At 45.2% G+C, this 26253-nt stretch overlaps 1 protein-coding gene across 1 annotated transcript in view; it reads right to left on the bottom strand.

Annotated features, from left to right (window-relative positions):
• The window catches only part of fbn2b (fibrillin 2b), a 72357-nt gene that overhangs the window by 21659 nt on the left and 24445 nt on the right, over window positions 1-26253 (bottom strand). Inside the window, exons 7-21 of the mRNA XM_030050163.1 lie at window positions 21166-21363; window positions 17737-17862; window positions 11330-11455; window positions 7645-7797; window positions 6032-6274; window positions 5428-5571; window positions 4972-5091; window positions 4624-4749; window positions 4340-4462; window positions 3488-3763; window positions 3227-3280; window positions 3002-3127; window positions 2688-2813; window positions 1145-1264; window positions 119-256 (exon numbers count right to left, since the gene is read on the bottom strand). Coding sequence (XP_029906023.1) covers window positions 119-256; window positions 1145-1264; window positions 2688-2813; window positions 3002-3127; window positions 3227-3280; window positions 3488-3763; window positions 4340-4462; window positions 4624-4749; window positions 4972-5091; window positions 5428-5571; window positions 6032-6274; window positions 7645-7797; window positions 11330-11455; window positions 17737-17862; window positions 21166-21363 — 2199 coding nt within the window. The remainder of the gene's footprint in view (window positions 1-118; window positions 257-1144; window positions 1265-2687; window positions 2814-3001; window positions 3128-3226; window positions 3281-3487; window positions 3764-4339; window positions 4463-4623; window positions 4750-4971; window positions 5092-5427; window positions 5572-6031; window positions 6275-7644; window positions 7798-11329; window positions 11456-17736; window positions 17863-21165; window positions 21364-26253) is intronic.

Raw genomic sequence — 26253 nt, 5'->3', positions numbered from 1 at the left:
AGCCTCAAACAATCATCATCATCATCATCATCATCATCTCATCAACAAATAACTTAAGTGCCTCTTGCTGATGGTGTGGTCCTCGCTGGTGAATGTGTGTGTGTGTTTGTGAACTGACCGATCTCGCAGCGTTCACAGGGGCTGCCCCAGGCGGCTCCCAGCGTGGAGCAGCACTCGGACTTCAGCGTAGCTCCGTTGATGTTGACCTCGCAGCGGCCATCTTGGATGTTCAGCCAGCACGTGCCCTTCATACTGTCTGTGGAGCCGGAGAGGGGGGGGAGAAACGATTGACATAACCGAACACTTGGGAAAGTAATAACGGCAACACGAGTGCATAAACATCAGCAAGTCACCTACAAATTTGTTCAATAAAAATCCATCTGTGAGTAAAGCTGACTAAAGCCCATGCATCATTAGGTCTGATCCCATGCTATTGCATTCCTAATGGGCTGAGTGAGTGCACAGTCATGACAGTGACACCTTTTCTCCAAAACCACAAGCCCACCCAAACACAAGACCACAATTTACTCTCTCTTTCTTCCACTGCTGATTGATGGGCTTTTAAACATAAAACAGAAACAAACCACACCAGGGGAATTTCTCAGCCTCTGACAGAGCCAGATCATGCAGTATGTATGACTATTTATTCAATGAATCATACTCCATTCCAGTTACAGAGACATCTGTATTATATATTAGCATATAGATATCTCGGAGTGATTTACAAAACCTGACAAACCGCCAAACAAGTGGAATTTCTAACCTTAGTCAAAGATCCTAAACAAATACCATATGTCATTTTGAATCTGCGGCGGATCTCTATGAAGTAAAACAATCCCCATGTGAATCAAGGCCATGCACGCAAGTGTTTATCTAATGAAACATCCGTACATGCCGGTTTGCCTAACATCTGAAGTTGATAATGTCTCTGGATGGCTTCTGAAAACCTGAACGACCTCAGTGTTTATTTATCATACTGAGGAATAAACTCTGATTAAAATAATTAGGCTAAAAGACTCTGGCACAAATAATTTCCCACTGACACGCCTCCCTTTAGCCGCCTATCTCTCGGTGTGTAATCAGTATCTCACTCAGGCTCTTCTCAGGGCCCTGCGGTGCTGATGTCATTTGTGTCTTGTCTTACCCACGCAGATGGTGTTAGTGGAGTCCAGCTTGCTGCCGTGGGAGCATTCACAGTTGAAGGACCCGGCCACGTTTCGACACGCTCCGTTGATGCACGGGCTGGACTCGCACTCGTTGATATCTAAAACACAACGTATGAGGTGGGTGATTTCATCACATGGTGCAGAGAATCTTGCCTTGAACAGAATAGTCACAAAAACCAAGGACATCTTAGAAAGATGACACCCACACCTGAATCTGTGGACAAGCTGTGCTTCAATCCAGAAAAATGAATTCTTGTAAGGCGTGAAATACTTTGACGACTCTTAACCTGTTTGATTGTTATCTGGTTTGAAAACTTGACCCTGGCCTATAAAAAAAAGGCTTGCCAGCTTTGGCAATGTGGCCAGCAAAAAGATTGGGGGCAAATCAGCTCCAGCTCAGTGATATTAATGAAAAAAGAAAAAAAAAAAGCCTGTGCTAAGGAAGGCTCACATCGTCCTGTTCAGGCCACACAGTCCTGAAGGAGTCTGAGTCACTCCCCTGTGCTCTTTGATACAGGGTTAGGGTTAGGAGCCCAGGGACCTCTAGGTGTCCTTGAGAGGCTTCCATGAGCGTCATCAGCACAATTAGAAAGTTTACTTTCACTGTAATTCACGAGAAGTTACAAAAATGTGATTATTTTAACATTATGTTTTCAACTGCACTTCTTTGAATCTACTTGAATGTTCAAGTACAACATCTTAAAACAATTAAATACTCGACACAGCCTAAAACATCTTGTGATATGGGTCCTGAGGGCAAAAATCATTTCAGGTGGTGGTCTGTAGCTTCATGAAAGTCAGTTTGGAGTTCGAAACGTGAAAATAAATAAATAAATAAATAAAAAAGCACGAAATGACTTGGGATTTTCTTCATTTCCAAAGCCACTGAGCTGCTGAAGTTGAACACGCCGATGTTGCTGCTAACCAGTTTTACTGCTCTTTATATAATCTTACTTGTCTTATGAAATAGCAGGTAAACATAGATTTTACTTATGACATTAATGAAGGTTTCTGTTCCATTTAGGTCTAACACGGCCTTGTGTTGTGTATTCAGGTTCATTGTAAAGGCTTGGCTGCATGTAAATGTCATTAGTGTTTACCTGCTATTTCATGTCAAAATAGCTGAGGCTTATTAATCTTACTTGCATTTCAGGAATCCAGCTATTTGTTCAGTTCTGCTCCACTGTCCTATTGTTCTTGTGCTGTTTCCAGAGTGTTAGCTGTTTGTTTTTTGACCCTGCTGGCACTGAATCTCTCCTCATGGGACAATGAACACTTGACTGACTGCCTGACTGCACAAACACACCTCAGGTCAGGGCCGGGAGGCTGTTATAAATGGATCATCGTCATCATCATTTGGCAGCAAGAAGCACTACGTATGCATGTCTTCTCTCCTTGAGCCGCATGTTTACTGGAAATAAACCGCGCCACATCTGGTAATAATGATGTCAACGTAATTACCTTGAAAGTGTATACTTGCGTGAGTGCGCGCATGAGAAAGAGAGAGAAAGGGAGAGTCACCTTCGCACGTCTCTGAGTCGGGCTTGAAGACAAAGCCCTTAGGACAGGAGCAGGTGTATGAGCCGGGGGTGTTTCTACACAGGCCGTTGTCACACAGCAGACGGTTCACCAAACACTCGTTGATGTCTGCAGGAGGAGGAGAGACGAGGCTCAAACTAACAATTATCATTCACTGTTGCTTCATTACAACTGTTACACTGGCAAAATGAAGTGATACATGGTTTAATTAACTTCTCCATGGGATGTAATGAGGGTCATTTAAGATCGTGGACACACACACACACACACACACACACAGTCCCCGACAGACTCACCAACACAGTTCTTGCCACTGGAGTCGGACTCGTAGCCGATGTTGCAGATGCAGCGGTAGCTTCCTCTCAGGTTCTCACACATGCCGTTCTGACAGATGTCTGGGTCCAGGGCACACTCGTTGATGTCTATCGGGGAGAAACGTTTTGCCATCAACTATCGGTCACATGAGCGGAGTTAGTCGCCAAACTCGAGTTGAACATGATTATGAGCAACATGTTTCTCACCTCTGCCATCAGCTGTGATGCCAATGCCACTGCTGCACACGGCCTGGAACTCAGCTGGAACAAACATGGAGAAGAAAAGCCTCAGCCACACTTGAACTGATGAGAATAACAGCTGCAGATTTTCTTCTCATTTAGAAGAATGAATTACTTTCGCCTAATGTGAAAGACTGTAAGCTTTAATGACCGTGGTTTCAAAAAAAAAAAAAAAAAAAAAAAAAAAAAAGCAAACCATCACTCAAACAAACAGAGCACAGATGCTACCTGAGTTTCGAGAGGGGCAGGGCTGGCACGGCTCTCCGAAGCCATGTTCAGGGTTGGCACAGCAACACTCTGACTTGGTCACTGCACCGGGGAACGGCCGTGAGCACGTGCCCATCTTTATGGCACCGTAGCAGGTGGTCCTCATGTGTGTGTCCACACACACTCTCCCATCCACATCAATGGCGAGGCCGGGCGGGCACTCGCAGCGGAACGAGCCCTCAGAGTTGATGCAGCGGCCGTTCATGCAGATGCCCGGTGTCTGGCACTCATCGATGTCTGATGGAGAGAGGGCAGAACATTTCTAAGGTTGATTTCTGTTTAATAGAGGAAGCAGATCTGTTAGCACATCTGCTTCACATCTGAGTGGTTTGTTTAATTACCAATGTGCTATTAATTGGATTGTTAATTTGAGGGATAAAACCACTTGAAATTACTTATAACTGTAACTATGAAAAAGTGGACGTTTTATGGGAAAGTCAATTTTATGCTCCCCATGACACCATCCTCATGTTTTTTTTTTTTTTTATTACTGCAGAAGTTATATTTAAAGCGGCTATTTCAGTTGTCTCGGGCGATGCAACTTGGTGATGTCATAGGATTACATTTGTCTTGGTGATATCATAGGATTACAAATTCAGTGACCAGCAAACCTCATTAAACAAAAGAACAAATATTTATACGTTTTAGAAAATACTTTTGCAGCTTAAAAGTTAATTACAGCTCTTTGATGAGTCTGTAGAGATTAATCTAAAACACCATCTGTAGATTTTAAATAAACAGGTCTGCCAACACTTGACCCGCTTGGTGCTCGTCCAAGAGCTGAGGTCTGTGTTTACTGTGGATCATGAATACCAGTGCAGTAGCGTCCGTTAGATGCCAGAGCGAAGCCGGGCTTGCAGATACACTTGAAGCTGCCGTCCTCGTTGATGCACATGCCGTTGAGGCACATGTTGGTGGTGGCACACTCGTCGTGGTCTGGAGGGGGACAGGAAAATAATTTGGGGCAGGTTTGAGGTGTTGCTTTCAGCACCAAGTGACTGTATCCCTTTACCACATGTATGGTCAAATCTACTGGGTTTATTTGCAATCAAGCATGTGGAAACATCACTGTCTTATTTTTTGTTTTCATTCCTTACCAATGCAGTTCTTCCCATCAGGGGTGAGCTCAAAGCCGGCGTTGCAGATACACTGAAAGCTTCCCTCCGTGTTGACACAGCGTCCATTACGGCACATCACTCCATTCACAATGCACTCGTCAATATCTGAGCCGAAAAGAGCAACAAGAGGAGAAGGACGAGTCGAAATTAATTTGATTCAGTTCATCCTTTTAGCTACTAATCATGCTAACCTGGCACAAATGCTTTAGTGCAACGCGCTTATGCCACTTCGGCGACGCATGACTATCAAAAACATTTTAGAGAGCTGATGACAATCACATTATGAGGCACATTTTCTCTTAGGGGAAGTTGACAGGCAGAACGTACCGATGCAGGCTTGTTTGGTTGGGGTTCCCTGGTAGCCCTCGTGACACTTGCAGTGGTATGATCCAGGTGTGTTGACGCAGTCTCCATTGATGCACGGGTTACTGACACACTCATCCACATCTGGAGACAGGAGGAGAGAGCAAACATGGAACTGAGAGGAAGAAACACAAACTGTCCACACCGCGCATCAACATACGGCTAATTATGTATATGACACAAGCATAACTCCAACAATCACGGTTAGTGGATTTAAATAGTGAACATTTTGAGCCTCATGCAGCACTTGTCTCTAGTTCCTTAAGCAGGCAGGAGATGGCAGTGCAGTGCATGTAATCTGCCACGGCACTGTCACACTCTCTGCCTCGACGTCTCAGTGAGACCTGTGTAAAGTTTAGTGTTTGTGACAAATGTGTGCACAGTGTGTGTGCGTTTGCTGGTGTGCAGTGTGTTTCTCACCGATACACTCCCCGCGTACGTCCTGCTTGTAGCCCATGTTACATTCACAGCGGTAGCTGGTGGGTGTGGGAATGCAGCGCCCATTCAGACACAGGTTGGTGAAATGTTTGCACACATCAATGGTGCTGTTCACTGAGACCGTGCCTGACAACAGACAAAAACACACCATAAACACATTACAAGAGAACACGTGCATATTTCTTGGACACTCTAGGAGCCAAATCCTTTAAAGTTGCCGACTTAGTTAACCCTATAAAGCCATTCGAATCATATATGATACACATTTTCAATTCCGTTTTTCGTTTTCAGTTTAATCAATACTTGACCAAAATACTGTTGTATACCCTTGAACACTTCCCCTGTTCACCCTGGACCATACCATTGGCACTTCAAGTACATATCATATTTCATACACCAGAAAGGTCGTGTTATAACATATATTTTTTTATTTTTTATATATATTTTGTTATAGGACTAAATGAAGGGTTCAATTTCAAAAAATTGGAATTTTCTGTCAATTCTTTCATAGTTCAGGCTTTATAGGGTTAAAAACTAAAATTGAAGATAAGCGTCATACTAATAATTCACACTCAGATTGACTCACCTATGTTTGGTGGGGTCAAAAGTCCTCCTCCATTGCCGCCAAAGCCTCCTCCCCCAACTCCTCCACCTCCGTTCCCGCCAATACCTCCACCATTCCCGTTTCCGTTGGGGAACTTGTATCCGTAGCCGTAGCCGTTGCCGTTACCATTGGGGAAGTGCCCGTTGGGGAGGTGACCATTGGGGTAGCCGTTAGGGAGACCGTGTCCCTGAGGAACGCCCGCAATACACAGACGCCTGTACTCATCTGCAGGGAGAACAGGAGTCACAGGGAAGGAGTTAGTGGATGGTTCAAACTACTTGTATATTTGGAGGAAGCTGGCCAGTCCTGTTCTGCAAACTGTGCTTGTCAATTTGAATCCAGGTCAGGAGCTTGATGTTATTCCCTTTCTCCTATATTCCCTCTGACTCTCTCATGTTAGTCCACTTTGCATTGAATTTTTAGATTCTTTTGCTGAAGCCTGTAGCAAAACTGACCTTTCTCTATGAGAGGGTTTCACAGGTTTCACATGTGCTATGACTGGAGCGCTGCCTGAACCAGTAATGGCTGAAAAATGTGCATGAATATGCAAGAACCCCTGCCTTGCTTTGACATATATTTCATGTTATGTCTACTGTGTGTTGTTTTTTTTTTATTGATAGGCATGGACTTGGTGCATGATTGTGTGCGCTTGTGCTTGCGTTTGCGCGTGAGAGTGTTTTTTCCTCTTGCTTTGGCAGCCTTGAAATACGAAATGTCAGCTGAACACCTCAGAAAGGCAAACACACATGCATGCACAAAGGCAGACAGTTAGGGATACACACACACACACACACACACACACTGAGTGAACAAACCTCAGAGGATGTAAAAGACTCCAGTTGGAGCCAAAGCAAGGCCACCCAATATAATGAGAACGAGTGGGAGTGAGTATGTTCATGGACATGTGGATACAGACCAAAAACACACACACACATACACACACACACACACACACACACACATACACATACAACACAAAACCGGCGTAGCTCAGATGTGCCAGTGGGGGAAGCAGAAACATTCTGTAACGGATCAGATATGGATCACACAGTCTCACGCAGGGGAAGAGCTCAACGTATTCCAGCCTGATTGAAGAGACGAGGGTCATTATCTTCACACAAATCTTTTCCATCTTTCTCTGTTTGGTTTTCGCTCATGACATCATTCTCATCAGTTTGAGTGGATGTGCTTGCCTTTTGGTCTCACTCTCTCTGCCATGCACACACACACACACACACACACACTCACACACACACAGAGGAGCCCCTCTTCAGCGGCGTCAGTCTTGTCTAGTTCACCATTGTTGTGTCAAAGGCATTTGGTCTGCAGACCGTTTACACTGTCAAGCCTTTATTTACGGCGCCTTCGCTCGTGCCAAACCACAGAGAATCCATCGTGGAGATTGTCAGTTGTTTTGATCATCGGAAGAAAAAGGTGATGGGAAGTGTGTCCAGATTTCGACTTCATGTGCAACACTTTGTTCAGTGGTGGGATTAATTAACGGAGAGACTGTTGGACTGTATGTGGCTGTCAAAAAATGAAATGTTAGTGTCTAATGTGTGTTTCGTGTGTGTGTGTGTGTGTGTTGAACTCACCAGACCCTCTCACAGGACACATCTCGGGGATCTGTCCCAAAGCCCAGCAGCGGCCGGTGTCACAGCAGCACTTTATCTTGGTAAACTGGCCGGTCAGCTCGGCAGCGCAGCGCCCGTTCGCCAGGGCGGAGAAGCACGTCCCCACACGCTGGTCTGATGAAAGACGACATCACACGGCGAGAGGGTGAGATCACAGCCAAAGGTCAACAATAAATCAATCAAAACAAACGTACACACGGCTGACAAATCCAAGCGGAACATGTTTACTCCTCGCGCGTCTTTTATGACAAACATTTGCATGTAAATCAGGGAACAGGTTCCAGGTTGGGAGTCAGGAGGGCGGCCTGCCCTTTCCATGGTAGCTGGGAAGGAAGCTTCTTTATGGGCCACAAATGGGAAAGGTTGCCTGGGGTACCGGCTGACGGTAGGCATCTGAAGGGCCTCCTAAAAGGGGTCCTATTTGTTACAGTTTCCCAGGTCAGGGTCAGTGGAGCGACGTGGGGGCTGGAGGTTCAAAGAGCGTGTGTACGGGGTAAGTGAAGAAGGGGGAAAGGGGGTCCCTGGGCATCTGGACCGTGTGTGTGTGTGTGAGAGAGAGAGTGAGACAGTGAGAAGGAGAGAACGCAGTGTGTTGTTTTAGAAAGTGAACGACGTATGCGAAAGAGAATTTTGACCATGTAAGACAGAAAAAGTGGGGGAGGAAAGACAAAAAAAAAAAAAAAAAAAAAAGTAAATCGGGGGGGCGGAGAGAGGACTGCAAGTCGATTAACTCGCTAATGAGCCAGCAGTCTGGAATTAATCAGTTCCATGTGGAGCAATCCCTGCCAATTAGACAGAACACGAAAGGCTGCACCGTGTCTGGGAGCTGCACACACACACACACACACACACACACACGCAGCATACACACTTACATGCACACATGCATACAGACACACACACAAAGGCACATACACAAAAAATGAGCCAATACACAAACACGTGCAAACACACATAGGAGCGCACAAACACAAAACATCCCATAGGACTGGCCCAGTTGGGGGGATGATGGAGGGGAGGGAGAGAGGGGGAGAAGGCAGGAATGACGGAGAGAGAGAGAGAGGGAGAAAGAGGGAGAGAGAGAGAGCAGTGAGGGGGTTGCTGATGGGGATGATGATGATTTAAATTGGATCCAGACTGAGCCTTGCTCCCTAGCGCTGCCCTAATACACGAGCATATGCTTTCATTTGCTAAGACGTTTTTACAGACTGACTGACTGGACGGGGTGTTGTTGGGGTTTTTTTTTTTTTTTTTTGACTTTCACTATGTGACAGGGCATTAGGCTCTGATTACTGTCAGCCCCCCAACAGCTCCCACTGGCCTATTTCTACCACGCTACATCCCGCAAAACACACTTTATCAGCCTGGTACACCTGGAGCTGGATAGCCTCCGGTCCAACACCATACATCCTGGTGCAGCGGTGCCGCAAAAAAAAAAAAATCGCACGTGAGCAAAGCCAAGAAATCAGCCCCATAAAAGCAATTCACTCTCCCTTTCTTTCCCCTCGTAAGTTCGCCCATAAAAAAGGAAACGCAAAGAAAAACAGGATGGATAGAAGGGGAATTTAATCAAAGTATGTGAGTCATGTTAAGGGAAATCCACCAGAGTGCTAAGCCAAACGCAGAGTGTCCTCTTCTCGCTCATAATGGTGGAAAACAAAACTATGGGAGCTGGTGTCATAACAGAGAAACAGTCCACCATAGCCTCGCTCTTTAGTGTGAGTTTGGGTTTCAGTCGGGGTTAGGCCACTGTGGAGTATCCAGAGACGGCTTGGACCCATCCTGGTCTAGTCTGGGTTGGTTTGGGTTTGCTTTACCTCCGTCTCGTCCAACCTGGACTTGTCCGTTTTGGAAGCGGGACAGAGACGGGGAAGGATATATGGGGGTTTGCGTCTGGCACCTGTTTTATTTGCACTCTCTCTACTATTTCCCCTCGGCTGGAGGCGAACAACGTGAAACTGCGGAGGAAACGGCGGAGAGAGAAGGAGGACGAGAAAGTGAGAACAAGAGAGACAGAGGCGGCGAGACAAGTGAGAGTTGGAGATAAGGAGTTAAAATGAAAAGAGAGAGAGAGAAAGAGAGAGAAAAAGAGAGAGGCGGGAGAGACATGGGCCAAACGGAGATGAAGATGTGCCAGAGTCAACAGAGAATTTCTACTGTAGATCACTGGAATGTTAGCAAAGGGAAATAACTCTGGTGTGACCCACTCTTTAAACAGAAAGCAAAGAGAGAGAGAGAGGGGGGGAGGAGGGGGTGACTGAGCGTGATATACTGTTGTAGGACAGTGGAGAGGGAGAGAAAGGAAAAATATGGACACACATAAAGACAGACAGATGGAGAGGTTCAGGGAGGGGGGTCATTAGACCACTGGGTCAAGGTATGCTCCCATTTCTCTTTCACAAACACACACACACACACACACACACACACAGGCGCCGACACAGCAGCCAGCCAGCAGCTCATTTCCGAAAATCAGCCCCTACTTGGGTCGCTTTGTTTAGGCGCACACAACCCAAATAGCTGGAATAGTTTGCCTCCTCCATCACCCCTTCTTCATCTCTGTCCTCCTCTCCCTCCATATGTTGGCTTGAGGCCCTCTCATTTGCTGCTTTGATTTTCTTTTCTCCCTCTTGTCATTTCCCCTCTGCCGCTGAACCCCCTCCTCCTCTCTCTCGTCTATATTGGTTCCACCTCACTGTGGTTAGCGGTGCCATCTTTTGTTTTCCTTCGCTCGCCTAAACACTACCAGATGATCGTTACCTTGACGCTTGAATCTGCTACATGACGGGCGAGCACCCAGACTACCTGCGAGACCGGCTCCCACCCGGTTTGTGGGTGCACACACACACACACACACACACACACACACACGTGTGGGTGCATGTGCATGTTTGTGTATACACTGTGTGTCCCTGCCTGCTTGTTCTTTTGGCATCTCCAACCACACACCACCCCGTCTTTTCCCCAAAGCATCACCAGACGAGCCCGCAGATGAGAAAGGATGCGTTGCGTGAAGAACTACAAAATAACCGAGGAAAGAAAAAAATATTTGTAACGAAAGATGGGATTGAAAGCGGCTCTGGCCACATGCATTTTCAATTACAGCAATCAAATGGTTCTGCTTTGCTATAGCCTTTAGGAGAGGCAAGCCGGGTTAGACCCCTGATGCTGATAGAGGGAAACAGAGCCGCCCCGAGCTGTCCATTTTGGGCCTAAGGCTTGAAATAATATATTAACACCTGGTTGTATTTCACCGTGGCAGCCATTTTGGTTCAAACTGCAGGGTGAGGATTGCAGGAGCGCATTAACACCTGGTAATGTTTCACGGTGGATGTCCGTGAATTGTGTCCGTGTGCGTGTGTGTGTGAATGAGACAGAGGGGCACTACATTAGAGCAGATTAATGTTGTCAAGGCCAAATAGTGAGCGCACGTGTGTGTGCCTGCACATGGTGACCGCAGCTCCGTAGGCCAGCTTGACTCATCACAACGCCATTCGCAGGAAGGAGAGAAGTTACGGTCCAGATGTGAGGGTTTTAGCTAGCCAGGGGGTGAGGAAGAATGTGATTGAGATGGAGAAACAGGGGAAATGAGTGTATGTCTGTGTGTATGTCTGTGTGTATGACTGTGTGTGTGTGTGTTACTCACCCACACATCTGGAACCATCTGTGCTGGTGATGTAGCCTCGTGGACAGGTGCAGACGTAGCTGCCAGCAGTGTTGGTGCATTCTCCTCCATCACACACACCCGAGATGGTGCTGCACTCATCAATATCTGAAACACACACACACACACACACACACACGCAGAGCTGCATCATAAATTCCACAGTTCCTCACATCACAGGACACAAAGTTCTTGGCATCTGTTGATTGCACTTTACGCCACTGATGAAACATCTCACAATGCTCCGGATGTGCCTGATGCAGTAGCACGGCTAAAATAAAAGTTTACTGCACTTCGAACAAAACTTCTGCCCTTCGGGAGAATGATGCAAACTGAAAGGATCTGAAATCTGCAGTCCTCCTGTGTGGAATTACCTCATGCGGAGCCGTCTTTTGTTGTGTTGTGGTGAGCACAAAACTCAAGACGGTGAGTCACCCTGTAGTATCGTGTAATCGGCAAAAAGTGCAGTCCTGTGTGGCTCAGTGGGTGAAAATATGGCACTAACACTGCAAGGAACCGGGGTTTGATTCCCACCACGGCAGCATGTGCTCAAATGTGCTGTGTTGCTGATCATTTGTCCCCATTATCAGTGCAAATGTCGCATATAGTGGAGTCCAGAAATAGAGAGATGGATGTTGGGGTTGATTTCTTGCATTCTGGTGCGATTTTAAGCATAAAGACAACCTGCAGTACATATAAGTGAAAACACAGTACAAAAACCGCATTGGCATTTTTTTTTTTTTTTAATTTCCTTTAAAAACTTAATGTATCCAAAAAAAATACAAATTCAGAAATGACAATGACAATGCGTGTGTCAAACAGAAGCAGATGCTAAACAAATAAAGTTGTTTTCTACTTCTAAAGTCCTGTCTGGACCTCCTGCTGCTATCTGTAGCTCACCAAGACCAAAACCTAAACCTTATTTTGTCTAAAGCAGGCAATAAATTCAGTCATCAAGCCACAGGAAAAAACAGAGGCGGTCCACCGCCTTGTGGTGTTTTCAGTAATGAGGCCAGCGAGGTAACCATGGAGACTGCATTTTTTGGTGCAGCGGATTTAAATGGCTGTTTGTCAACAACAGTGATAGTGAAGGGGTGAGATTTTTTTTTTTGTGTTACTGTTCATAACAAGTATAGCAAATGGGCAGATTGAAGTTTCATTAAAGTACGGGAGAAAATCAGAGGAGAGAGAGAAAGTTAACTCTGTGGAGGGAATTCGGGAGGGTTGGCAAATCCGTGTAGAAAAAGGGAGATAAATCTAGACGAGGAACATAAACCCAAGGGAGTAACGTGAAGTGACCAGCGGCCGCGTGCCAAGCCGTGCAGAGCAGCCTGAGAGGACCTGGCCACAGCGCTCGGGGTGGTGCGCTTTATGACAGCATGAAGTCGTGTTAGTCAGAAGGAAGGGGCCTCCCTGCGCCGTGACGGGGAAACCCAAAGTGAAGTTCCAGAAGGTATTGGGTTTTTATGACGTGTCACACTTATTTATACGCATTCGTAATTACCGTACCACTGCAGGGCATAATTGCAGTATAAGTGTAGACGTGGTGCGTGTGGCGTATTGCGGTGTGTGTGTGTGTGTGTGTGTGTGCAGTCAGTGTGGTACACATAGCACCGTTTGGCGTGGAAAAGTGAAGGGTGTGCTCGTGTTTGTGTTTCTGGGGGCAACCAAAAGAGAAAGCGCGGACAGTATATCATCGTACGTCTTTCTCTGTTTGTGCGTGTGTCTCGGTGGGTCTCCGGGTGTGTGATGACGCCTGCCGTGGGAAGCTAAGAGGCTGCTCGTCCCCCGCTGACTCCTGTGCGACATCGATGGCAAAAGGCCGAGGTGAAGCTTTAAAAGCCTGGTAAAATAAACCTTGTGTCAGCAGCAGCAAATGCAGGCCAGACATTACACTCACAAGGGCAGGGCTGTGGCTCTGGCTGTGTGTGTGTATGAGTGTGAGTGTGTGTGTATGTGTGTGAGTGTGTGTGTGTGGAGGGAAAAGTCCGTCACCTGGATAAATGTTCACCTCTGAGCTGTCATGGCTGCAAAAATGTGTCTGCTTGTTTATGTGAGCATGCAATATTGCACCAAAGTTGTAGATAATGTATTTATTTGTGTATCCAATTTGTGCACCAGTGTCCTATTTTTTTTTTTTTTAATTTAATCTTTTGTATGAGATCGTGTGTGTGTGAGTGTCAACGCAAAGCAACGAGGAGCTGCTTGTATGTAATGAGAAAGTCTCCCAGATGTCGTAAGTGTTTCTTTGTTCAGTGGTAACAGCTGGTTCGGAGCCAAACGACTGTATTTATGGAAGGAAAATAGAAGAAGCAGAAAAAGAAGCAGAATGAGGTGGAGGAAGAAAAGAAAAAAGGAGAGACTGTTGAGAGAGCTATGAAACCAGGTGGGTTGATGTGTGTCTTAAACGATCAGACACCCTTGACATCTTAACAGCACGTTATCTTAACTGCTCCAAAACCTCACTAATTTCACTGGGAGCGCTCTCAGAGGGGCTGTGTTTGTGCATCAACTAGGAGGGCACTTCCATAAAAAAAACCTCTCCCATAGGACGCGGGCTGATTGTATGTGAGATTTCATAGAAAGTGGGTTTTTCCGCAGATCCCGTGATTTAAGATATAGGTCACAACTGCTTTCTTTTTACAAGCCTTAAGACATAAAGCGCCCTTTCTGCTCTCATTCTGCAGGCCTCATTTGCAGCAATCACATGATAAATCCTGAAAGCGACTACCACATCAGGGTTAGATTCAGCTCACTTTGCACTTATTCAGTTCCAGATGTAAATTGAAATGGCAAGATAATGTTTGTGCTCTCCAGCATGGGAAACGTTTTGAGGCAAAAGATTTCCAGAATCCTGCGGAGGATCCATTTCCTGAATCGAGTGATGTGGACGCTAAACAATAAGCACAATGATGCAATTTCCAGGCCTGTGTGGGTCGATCTGAGACGGTCTCCATTTTGTCCAGCAAAACCGAATCATGGCAACTGCACAAGCGATGAAGCTGAAAATGTCTTCTAAGATCACACTAAACAAATTGTTGGCATGGAATCTGATGTAAGTATGTGGCTATAATTTTGTTATGTATGAAATTGAAAACTTATATCATGAGTTTCGACCTTTAAAGTCACTATCAAATGACATTTTTCTACTTGTTACCTGATTTGCCATGCCAGAATTTTCACATACCAATAATGCCAAAGAATGTTCTGTTTTTGCTTGTTTGTTTTTTTAACTTTTGTATCAAAATCCCATTATTTCCACATCCTGGGCAACCACAGTGTATCTGGTGACATCATGCTGAACTAGTAGGCATGGACAAAAACCTTTTCTTTTTTTTCTCTCCTTAACTCTATGAAGCCATTTGTATCATATATGATACACGTTATAAAATAACACATTCTGTTTCAGTTTAATCAATACTTGACCAAAATACTGTTGTATACCTTTGAACACATCCCCTGTTCACCCTGGACCATACCATTGGCACTTCAAGTACTGTCAGATATGATATAACAGAAAAACCATATGTAATAACATATTTTTTTTGTTACATTTTGTTATAGGACTAAATAAAGGGTTCAGTTTCAAAATATTGGAATTTTCTGCCAATTCTTTCATAGTTCAGGCTTTATAGGGTTAATTGATATTCCATTGGTTTTAACTTTTGAGAGATGCCCCTCTGTGTTAAGCCTTGCCCCGACAACCTGTTTCAACAGGAAGCGCATCACACGAGGGATGCAATAGGCTCTCGTTTCATTGTGACTTTCAAGGGCAGTATTGTCCTCTTGCTGCCCCGCCACCCCCCTTCATCCCGCCTACCAGCCCGTGACCCCGCAGACTTCAGAGTCCAGGGCCACGTCTGAAGAGAAGAAAGCCTACAGACGACATGAGAGTCACAATCCAGCCATTCAGTGTGGAGGAGGAACAGCCGCTCACCCCTGGGTAACCCTCAGGGTCCCGTCCCAACCAGCTGTTCTCTCTCTCTTTCTTTCTCTCTCTTTAGCCTGTCTCTCTCTTGTCACTCATCACATAATCATCAGTTGCAAATTCTGTTTACTATATGACGAGGTAATGAGATTAGAGAGGGGCGGGTGACCTGTGGAGGACAGAGCGGGCACAGAGGTCTACAATTTGCTTGGACACGCTGTTTCGTTTTAAGTGTGTGTTTGTGTGTGTGTTCGTCTCTCTGTCTTGTTGTCAGCGCAGACACATTTCTCTGGTTTCTGTGCCGCTCCTGACCCTGATGTGTTTCCACCTTGTATCAGTCAAAGTGTCCTTGGCTCTTGTCGAATTTGCGCGGCTCCTCTGGGTGCTGCGGTCAGCGGATGGAATGCGACAACAAGACCCACACCCAAACACACGACCAAGAGCAGCGTTGTTGAGCAACCCTGGAAGCTCTCGCACTGTTCTTACTGTAAGTCCTGAATCATGGCTGGTGCCCAAAGCCACAACTGAGCTGGGACTCGGATGAATTAACTGAAGTCATCGTCTCTGTTTCCTCCTGGACTCGTTCACATGTAAATCATTCCTTGTGCATCTCACGCTAACGGCTTGTCATGACTGAGGAGGTGGCGACGCCGGTTCGCAGCCATAGTCTGGTCGGGATGTGTGTGTGTGGCGCACTCCCGCTGTTATCTGGTGCGGCTCGCAGCCATGCTAGAGGTTAATCAAGGGGAGTGTACAGCCAATCATTCCAACAGTGATACAAAACTACAGCAGGCGGTCCAACGCTGGCCTTGTTCAGCAGAATGGATGTCATCTGGCTGAATCGGTTTAAGAGCTCTCTGTAATCCTCCCTAAAGACTAAGAACACATAGGCCTCGGTCCAACAGCCACAACCCCTGCCTGGAAAACTATCAGACTGTTTAGCCTGGGCATTGTTTAAATTCCATCCAATCAACACATTGTAATGTGAACCCATGCTGCTGTGTGTGCTCACATGTGTGTGTGTGTGTGTCCAGAGTGCTTTAACTCTGATCATATCATCACACCGTGAGCCTCGTCAGGGGATTGTCAACCGATGCCAGCGGCCTATATGTGACATAAAATCCACCGCCACCACTGTCTCGTTATTTATTCAACACAATCTAATTAAAAACTACATTAAACCTACTTCAAATTGTGTTGAATTAGCAGTGGAATAACATTCTCAAATATGCAAAGTTCACATGTTGTGTAATGTGTGAGCTGCCCCGCTACAATACGACCAGTCACTGGTGTGATAATAAACACTGTGACAGTTTATTGACACTTTGTTCCTTGGGGCGGTTCTCATTGTGCGTGTCCTTCCATACGGACATATGAGTGGAGGATCGGCATCTTGGAGCTGATAGGAATTCAGTGTCTTGCTCAAGGACACTTTAGCAGGACATGGAGACTTACTACTTTCTTTCTTCCAAGAAATATGTGTTTGAACCCCAGATCACGCTGTGCTGCTGGACCTACCTCATGTATGTTTCTCTCATCATTCTTCACTTTGTAATAAAGATAATAATGTACATAATACATCAAGCATGGTCATTAATGTGCTTCATATTAGAGTACAAGAGACTTTTGTATGATGACTGATGCTTTAACTGGGATTGTTAACCAGTGCGTGTGCGGCATGTTGTCCACTGTTGCGTGTGAGGCACATTTTGCTGTACAATAAAGGTTAGATGAAAAACTTCTCCAAAAGGTCAGTTAAAGCATTGTTAAAAGAGGCTATATACTCCAACATCAAACAACAGCAATATCTATACTGCATGACACATTCTCCATAATTACAAAATATCTTGGGCCCTTTTTTTTTATCATTTAAAGGATGATACCTGTCCTATTTCGACTTGTGCTGTGTGTGTATCTGTGTATCTGTCCGTCAGTATCGTCTGCTTAAGGGTGTACAAAATCATACTTTGGTGGTTTATTAGTCAAAGCCAACTTACAGTACTCCAATTCACTCCCATTCATGTTTAATAAATGTGACAAACTGTTCCATGAAACCATGACAGAGTTACTATTCTTAGGTTTTTCCATCTTGTGACTACTTGGACTGTATGTACGTTCATTAAAACTGCTATTTAGCTCTAATGATGACTTGAAATATGTTCATTAATGTTTTCCGTGCTCAAAGCTGGAAGAGGACTTTGGGTCCACTTGTTCTTAACGTCCAACGTCTCAAGGTTTTTGCCTGAGCCAGACATATGAATCGCAAACACCGCCTCTGTCTCTAGTTGATGAAAGACTCGGAAATGTTTGAGGAGGAACGGGAGTGAAATGGGGTATGCTAACCTTGACTTATGTGTTTAGCATATCCTGTAGACACTGATTCATCCATCCATTTTCCATAATCACTTATTCCTGTGCAAACATGTGCAAAAGGTGTTTGAGACGGACAGAACAGACTCACCTTCACATTTGTGGCTGGTGTCACTCTGACGGTGGCCCGCAGGACACTTGCACTCGTAGGATCCCACTGTATTGATACAGTTTCCTCCTGCGCACAGGCCTGGCACAGCCTGGCACTCATCCACATCTGAGAGAGGGAGGAGGAGAGACAGAGAGAAAGGATGAGAACAGTCCCGGGCGAGCGACAGGGAGAAATAGGGCAATAAGACCCTTAGCTCAAATAATAAATGACATCTGGACTTTGGTTGAGGAGATGCTTTATACTATGCTCTTAATGTACTAAAAACTACTAAAACCTTTAGTGCCTACTGAGTCCAAACAATCCCCAGTCCATGAAATGCAAAATTTACATCATTTGTCCCTGTGGACACTATGACATGTTGCTGTATTCAGTCATGAATGTGACAGATGACCCAAGATTCCCTTTCTGTGACAAAACACTGTCTTTTATTCACCTACTAAGCCATTCTGTGAAGAGGGTGGGGCGGAAAATGTGGAATTACTTGGTACTGGCTGTGATTTGTAAGACCACTACCAGACAGAGCAGCTACAGCTCTTGTTTGAACAAGAAATGGCTTCATAAATGCACGAATTTCCCAGCATTCAATGTGAGTCACTCCTGTCGGTACTGGGGATATGTGAGAGGGTGGGTTCTGGACTAGTCATCGTGAGTGAGGGACTTGGGAGACTTCTGATCCAGTATACATTCACACACACACACACACACACACACACACACACACACACACACACACACACACACACACACACACAGTGGGCTTATAATAGTTCACCTCTGTGCCAGTCAGTGAGCGGGATGCTGGCAGGACTTGCAGATGTGCAGCCAAAGCCTCCAAAAACAAAAAATGCATGCACATATGCGGACGTGTGCATACACGCGCGCGCACACACACACACACACACACACACACACACACACAATCACACACTCAAAGACACACTCAAAGCTGTTTCTAATCATCTGAATACCTTCGAACTCTGCTCCCTTTTTAACAAATGCTGAAAATATGGTCTGGTGTGGGGGAACACTCTATGCCAAAGGCTGAGAGAGTGAGACATGGAGTGAGACAGAAAGAGAGAGCGAGAGTGTGTGTGTGTGTGTGTGTGTGTGTACTGGCCAACATCCTGATGCGGAGCCTGGAATGCAATCCTTACATTTGGATTCATGGTCATGTGTGCTTTGTACTGCTGCCAGCAAGACTTTGCTCTAGGCTCTCAAGCGATTAGGTGTCCTTTAGTCTGTGTGTGTGTGTGTGTGTGTGTGTGTTAGAGAGAGAGTGAGAGAGAGAGAGAGGAAGCAAGTGATAGATACAGAAAGGAGCAAAATGGGAACCACAGAGAGAGAGAGAGAGGAAGAGAGAGAGAGGGTGAGTCAGAGAGAAATGAGTGATTGATGGACGAGAGCGAGAGATTGATGGGAGAAGAAAAGGGCGGAAAAAAAAAAAAAGTCTCATACTGGCATACCTTTAGCAGATGAGAAACCTGGCAACCATGTCCAGAAGGAAGGAAGTCAGAGGGCTAAATATGAACCATCGCCTGCTGCCAGATGTACTACCTTCTTGAACTGCTGTCATAAATAATGAGTGCAGACCTAAAGTGATATCGAGGTACAATTGCTGTGCTATTATATCTCAAACAAAGCCAAGTGTGACATCACGTTGGCGTGTTTTGCTAATGAATTTAAGCGTGTTTGCCAGGTGGACATTAATCACTGATGGACAGAAAATTTGAATATCCTCCCTCCATGGTGTTCCATTAATAATAATTGTTTAAGTCCCAGTGAAATGAAAAATGATTTTTATCCAACTTGTTAGCTAATTTCCATGCCAAGCATTGGTTTACACTTTTGAAAGATGCCTCCATTTGTTAGGCCTGGTCCCAAGAACCCGTCTCAACTGGAAATACATCAAATTAAAAACTGACATGCCGTAGAATTAAAATACACGTTAAATTACAAATTAACTGCATTTGTAAAATGTTTCCTTTAGCTTCGTTTTACATGTGGAAGTGACATTATATCTCTGGCCGTGTCACTAAATACTATGTAAGTATGGTATAATTGCACTGTTGGCGATGTGTTTTAAGCGTGGCCAGGTGCTTTGAGCTTCAAAAACACTTTTAGACAAAACCACGATGGCCTTCTGCGGGGGCGTCAGCTAGACACGTACCATTAAACTCTCCCTAAGGGGACACTGGGTGGGTCCGCTCCAGAGGAGGAACTAAAGCGCCTCGCTGGGCTCATCTAGCAGGGGACATGACCTCCACATGTGTCATTTATTGATGCAGGCTTATGGCTTAGTCTGGTCAGCCCATAGGATATTAGAGAGGCATGCACACACAGTGAGAGAGAGAGAGAGAGAGCGAGAGAGAGAGAGAGAGAGAGAGTTGACACAGACAGACCCTGGCCTGGGGGGTTCTGGGACACCAGCAGGAGGAATGTTGATGAAGGAAGGTGAATCTCAGTTCATATTTGCTCTCACACATCGCTCTTTATGTGTCTCTCCTTCCCTCTTGTGCCCACTTAGCCTCATTCTGATGTTTGGTTCTTCTTTAAGTATACTGTAATCACGTAAACACTGGCAACTATGTCATTTGAGTGAAAAACATGTATAATAGTGCTGTGAGCTGTATCTATTTCTCTTATAAAAATTCCATTTAAATGGCCGTTAATGTTGTGATATCATTTGGGATACTAAGTATTTCGTTTAAAGGTGCACCATGCGATAATGAAGAGCCGTCCTTATGGCTCAACTGAGAAAAACTATGGAATAAGCACATCATTTGATAACTGAGTCACAAATGCTCTCTATTAGATTGCATGCTTATTTCAAGTTTTTTTGTCAGTTGAGTCTAAAGTGTCCTCACTTCAAATGACCCTCAGCAACTTTGCGCAATGCACCTTTAAGAGGTGATACATGTTTGCACTGTATCCTGTTTACAATAGCCGGGATGAGCTCACATCTTGACTTTGAGACACTCAAATATGACAGCTGGAATATGTTGATACCAGCCGGGATTGATATAAATAATGCCTTGACCTATTTACCGATATCACATCCCGTATTAAAGTGTTATATTTATGTCTGTTCACTGGAATATTTGTGACTGGAACACTTGCATTTAAGTGGCTTCTGCTACACAAGCATCAACCAGCACTCTGTGTGCATGTAAACACCCGTGGTGTTGCTGACATTAGGTCCAGGATGTTGCTGGCAGGAATTTCAGTCGAGCTGATGACAGTCAAAGTAATGGTTACAGGGTTTATTGCGGTGATGGTGTGTGTGTGAGCATGCATGTGTTTGTGTCTGAGTGTTTCTATCAAGTTACAAAAAAGATCTGCCACGTGTGTCAGTGCGTAAGAGAAAGACAGGAAGGCGGAAAGTTGTATGTGTGTGTGCTTTGTTCCCACCTTGGCAGGCTCCGGTTCGGATGTTGGGAATGAAGCCTCGTCTGCAGGGGTGTGGCTGGGCGGGGCACTGCTCACACGGGTGGCCCCAAGCCCGGCCAATAGTAGCGCAGCAGAGGGTCTTGGTGCAGACGATGCCGCTGAGCTGTCCCTGGCACATCTGGTTGTGCACCTGGGTGAAGCACGGCCCGGTCCGGTAGTCTGGGGTGGGACACAGGCATGAATCCTTTGTTAACTTATTGATTATTTGATCACTTGCAAAGACCTCTCACCGCCTGATTGACTGAGCTGGCACACTGTTCGCCCACAGACCTGCAACTGTGTGAATGAATGAGTAGTTGTTCCTCAAGGAGGAGGCATGATTCCTTCATTACCCAACTGACTGATTCAATAGTCCATTAATTCATTTGGTCTGACATTTCCTGAGCAATATTCAATAGCACTCCACAGGGCACATATATTGTATGAGAAATTATTTCTCTTGAGAGAGAAAAAAGGAGGAATGGAAATGGAAAAAAAATCCATTAGTGGGTGAGATGAGGAGTGACGACTCACAGGAATGTTAAACACATTGAACTTCCACACAGTTTTATTGGAGTTTTTAAACTCTGGATTAAGCGCTGGGCTGAGGTGAGATGCATTTTCATACAGCAGGTTTAGCAGGACTTAAACAGAGCTGAAAGCAGCCTTACAGGCCATGTGAGGAGGCATGATTTAATTAAGTCATTTTCTCATTTATTCAGCTACAATGTCAAACTAAACCGCAACACACATCCACACAGTGGCCTTCAGCAGGAATTTCCTGACAGGAGTGGAATGGTTGCTATGAATTTAATCTGTGTGATAAGAAGTGAACCCGTTGGTTTGACATACACTGAGGCACATTCCAGTGCATTAACTATGGGTTGGTGGTGAGCTGAACAGTGATGGTTTCTGTTCCCATGTAACCGTATAGCCTGATAATGGCAGGGTATAAGTCCTGCTACCCATCAATAACAATTATCCCATGACTGTCATTCCTGGTGAAGACACTAGAGCAAAGGTATTTTCACACCACTTACCAAGCAAAAGCTATACAAATAAAACTGCTAAACTTCAGGTACTTTCGCCAACTTAGTAAAATTTAGGGCTTTGCACTGTGCTAAAAAATCCAGATAGAAGACAGATAGAATTTCGATATGATTCACAATTTGAGTGGGAAGGCTAATGTTCACACTATAATTTTTATTATCCCTAAAAAAATGTTAAAATATATTTTTTTTTCTGGGGTCTGTATCAAACAAACATGTTTTTTAACGTGTGGAGTATACAATTTGTTGGCCTGGGCATTTCTACATCACCACAATTCTTCATTTATAATGGCACTTTGTCACAAATTTTAACTGTCTAAAAAAATGGTGTGGATAGCGCCAGTTTTGATAATATTTCTATTAATTTTTTCAGCCCCACTAGATTTATCACAGATTTTTTTTACTGATGACTTGATAGTTCATTTTTTTTAATTCTCTTTTTGTTTGTCCCACCACTCTGGGAGGTCAGAGTTCAGGGTCTGGAGCTGGTGGGAATTCAGTGTTTTGCTCAAAAACACTTCAGTAAGGTGGACGCTTACTGGAAAGCCGCTTGTTCACTACGAAATTCCAAGTAAGCTGATGAGTGTTTATTGACTGTAAAGCAGTACAGTCACACTCGTATTGTGCAAGTGCAAGCACATTAATGAGAACAAAATGTCCTTTAGTCCAGAGACCACCTTGCCTCCTTACTGCACTGCTGCTTGCCAGCGAAAAAACCCGCGGCATAATCTTGTTAACTGCACGTCGCAAATCAGACACAATGACCTCATGCTGGAATCATCTAAGCAATACTATGTCTGTCCCTTCAATCTCAGCAAAGTGCCTAATGACGGCCTCCCTTACGGGTGAAACCCTTATTAAGTTCACTGCAGTGGCGCCAAAGTTAATATAGCCCTCATTAAAAAAGGTAGATTGTTAGATTGTCACAGTGGAGATGAAAGAGAAACTGCATGGTTGGTTAGCCAAGGCTCTGACAGGGGCGAGGGAACCGGAGATGTGCAGAGAGAGAGAGTCCCGTGTTTGGTTGTGAAGGACAGAACGGATCCACTGACAGATAGGAATCAGTGGTGGTTTCTGGTGGGATTCCTTCTCTTATTGGCCTTATTGGTTCCTTGTACTACATGAAAGGTACTGGAGGGAGAGGGAGAGGGAGAGAGAGAGAGAAAAAGGGAAGAAAGTAGGTCAAACTGATCATGCAGAGTGAAGCTTGGAGCTCCCGCCAGCTGTCTCTCTTGTCCATCTGTCTTTATTTCTCTCTGCCCATATCTGCTCTCTCTCTCCCTCTCTCTCTGTCTGCCTGTCTTCCTCTCTCCCTTCCCTGCCTGTCTACCTACCACTATCTAATCTTTTCTCTCTCACTCACGAGTGACCTGACAATCTTTCCTGCACAATTTGAGTGAAGGAATGTGGCTTCCCCTCTGAGCTGCTGAGACCCACTGCTGAGTCTTCCGCCGCTCACATCTGGCTCGGGTTAATGCGGCCTGGTCGGCACAGCAGAGGGACAACCTCGAGGCCAGATGTGTCTATTCATATCCCAGACACCAATGCACCAAGTTACATGCACACACACACACCTGCGTACACACAGACAAACACACACATGCACACACCTTCCCTCCCAACCCCGGTGACTCTTCTTCCATTCTTCCTTCAGTCTTTGGCAAATGTACAGATAACGCTACGCTCAGCTGAAACCTAATGCTGTTGGGTCTCCTGATAAGAGCTGCTAATATGGTATTTACTACACACTTAGTCTACAGCGTGTCATGTTTTGGTGCTAGATGATTAACTTGAGAGAAAAATAAGGCAAGAAAAGGACAAGAAAAGAAATTTAAAAGGAAGAAAATTAGAGGATAAAGATTGATATTTCAGTATTTATGCCAGCCTTGCAGTCTTTGATGCTGAGAAGAGAAGACTGGACTCTGACCATCCAACAACACAAGGCGACCCATCGCAGCAGCCAAGTTCAGCAAAGTTGTGTGTGTGTGTGTGTGTGTGTGTGCTTGTTTCAGTACGTATGCAACACACATGCCGTCTCCCAATCGCTCACACACTCTCTTTCTCTGTCTCGGTGTCACGCACATACACACACGCGCCTGAAGGAAAACACAGCGTCTGCCCGTGCTGCAGCGTCGGGCCAAACAAAAGACTGGAGCAGCAATCCCAGCTTTCTTTTAATGGACTGAATAACAAACAGCGAGGAAGGGCCGCCTGCCTCTCTGTCTCCCAGACACCCACAAAGAGCTCTCACCGCCTGACTGACAGAGCTGGCACACTGACCACGAGTCCACACACGTGCAATTGTGTGAATGAATGAGAGTGTGTGCATCGTACAGGCTTTGGCTTGTCTAGTGAGTAAAATCATGTGCGGAGAAAAACACATTTTCGCCTGATGAGTTTTGGCCAGTGTTTTAACACACGTGTCAGTGCATGATGGCATGACCACGCACACCTGGGCACTCGTGTGTGTACATGTATGTATGTATGTATGTATGTACATCCAGTGTGCGTGCAGGTTAGGAAAGGAGAGCGATCCAACAGCCTGGCTCGGTCAAGTCGACAACATTCGGAAGCAATTTGGTCTGATTACAGTTCAAATTGCTCAATAGATCAAAACATTCACCAGATCCTCCCTTTTCTCCTCTATTTTCAATCATTCTACGTCTTATTCCTCCCCCCAAAAAACACACTCAACTTAACTCCACATTTAGCAATAGCAACCTCTGTCTCCCATCCAGGTGTCTCCAGTTTCATTCATAAGCTCTATACCACCCAGCACATCCAGCATACATCACTATGAATCAACATCCTCTTCTTCCCATAATGAAAAATCATCAGCGTCCACCCCTGTGTCAAACCTAATGGAGTCTCCTCATTCTTATGGGTTTGTGTTGCCTTTTCATTTCATAATCATCGCCAGTTCTAATAAAAGCTGCCAGTAATCGCTGGCCAGCTGCAACACAGCCCAGAATATGGTTAAAAAGGTCACACATGCACCCCGCGACCTTTCAACCAAATCAGTCCTCCCATATTAGCCGGCCAATCACGTATGGCACCGTTAATGTGATCAGGCCAGTCGCGTATAATAATGTTTTTGTAGTCAAGCCAACCATACACTAAGAGTCTGGTGCTGCAGACAAACGTGATCGTTCCTCAAAGCCTATTGACTTTTCCTCCTGCTCTGATCAAAGTTGGACGGGAAGAAGATAAAATACTGTAAAGGCCAAAGTGAGAAAGTCTTTAATCCTGTCTGGAACGCAAAGTCTTCGGGGAAAACACTTTCCCATCGAACCTGTCCAGTTGTGAGATCAGAGAGACGGGAGGGAGCGCTGACCTGAGCTGGGAAGGAGCACCGAGGAGAGAAAGAGAGAGTGTGTGTGTGTGTGTGTGTGTGTGTGTGTGTGAAAGAGAACAGAAATCCCATTTCGGAGAGATTAATAATGGGTGATATATTTATAGTATTCCCGCGATGGGAGTGTTTTCGAAGATAAGGAATTCATGAAACATGAGTTGATTACATGGGAACCGAGCCAGCGCTGTTCACACACACTTTGGTCTGAAGGGGTCAACTAGTCAGATGAATAAAGAGAAGAAATATATTCTGGCCACTGTCTGTGTGTGTGTGTGTGTGTGTGTGTGTGTGTGTGTGTGTTTCCTAACCGGATGTCCTCTCTAGACTTTATACAGCTGGACGATGGAAGATTTACTCCGGATCTAAACAGACAAGCATCTACACCTCACCACAAGTCATTGCGTTACTTCACCTGTTGAGAAACAAATTTTCTAATTATCCTCGGTGTGTACATGTGTGTGTGTGTGTTTGTGTGTGTGTGTGTGTGTGTATTCAGCACAGAGCACATGTCTAGCTGGCGGGTCTGGTGGAACATCTGATTGCATCGAGTTGTTTGTGTCCCTGCGTCCTTCTGCTGATGTGGATATAAATAAATGATTCAAACACGTGGGCTTGTTTGTTTGTGCATATGTGTATAGGTGTGCACATGCGTGGGCATGCCTGTGTGTG

The sequence above is a fragment of the Myripristis murdjan genome, chromosome 4 (genome assembly GCF_902150065.1).
Source record: "Myripristis murdjan chromosome 4, fMyrMur1.1, whole genome shotgun sequence".
In the NCBI taxonomy this organism is placed as follows: Eukaryota; Metazoa; Chordata; class Actinopteri; order Holocentriformes; family Holocentridae; genus Myripristis; species Myripristis murdjan.
The sequence above is the reverse complement of the archived record's forward strand: the minus strand, read 5'-3'. Positions and strand labels throughout refer to the sequence as shown.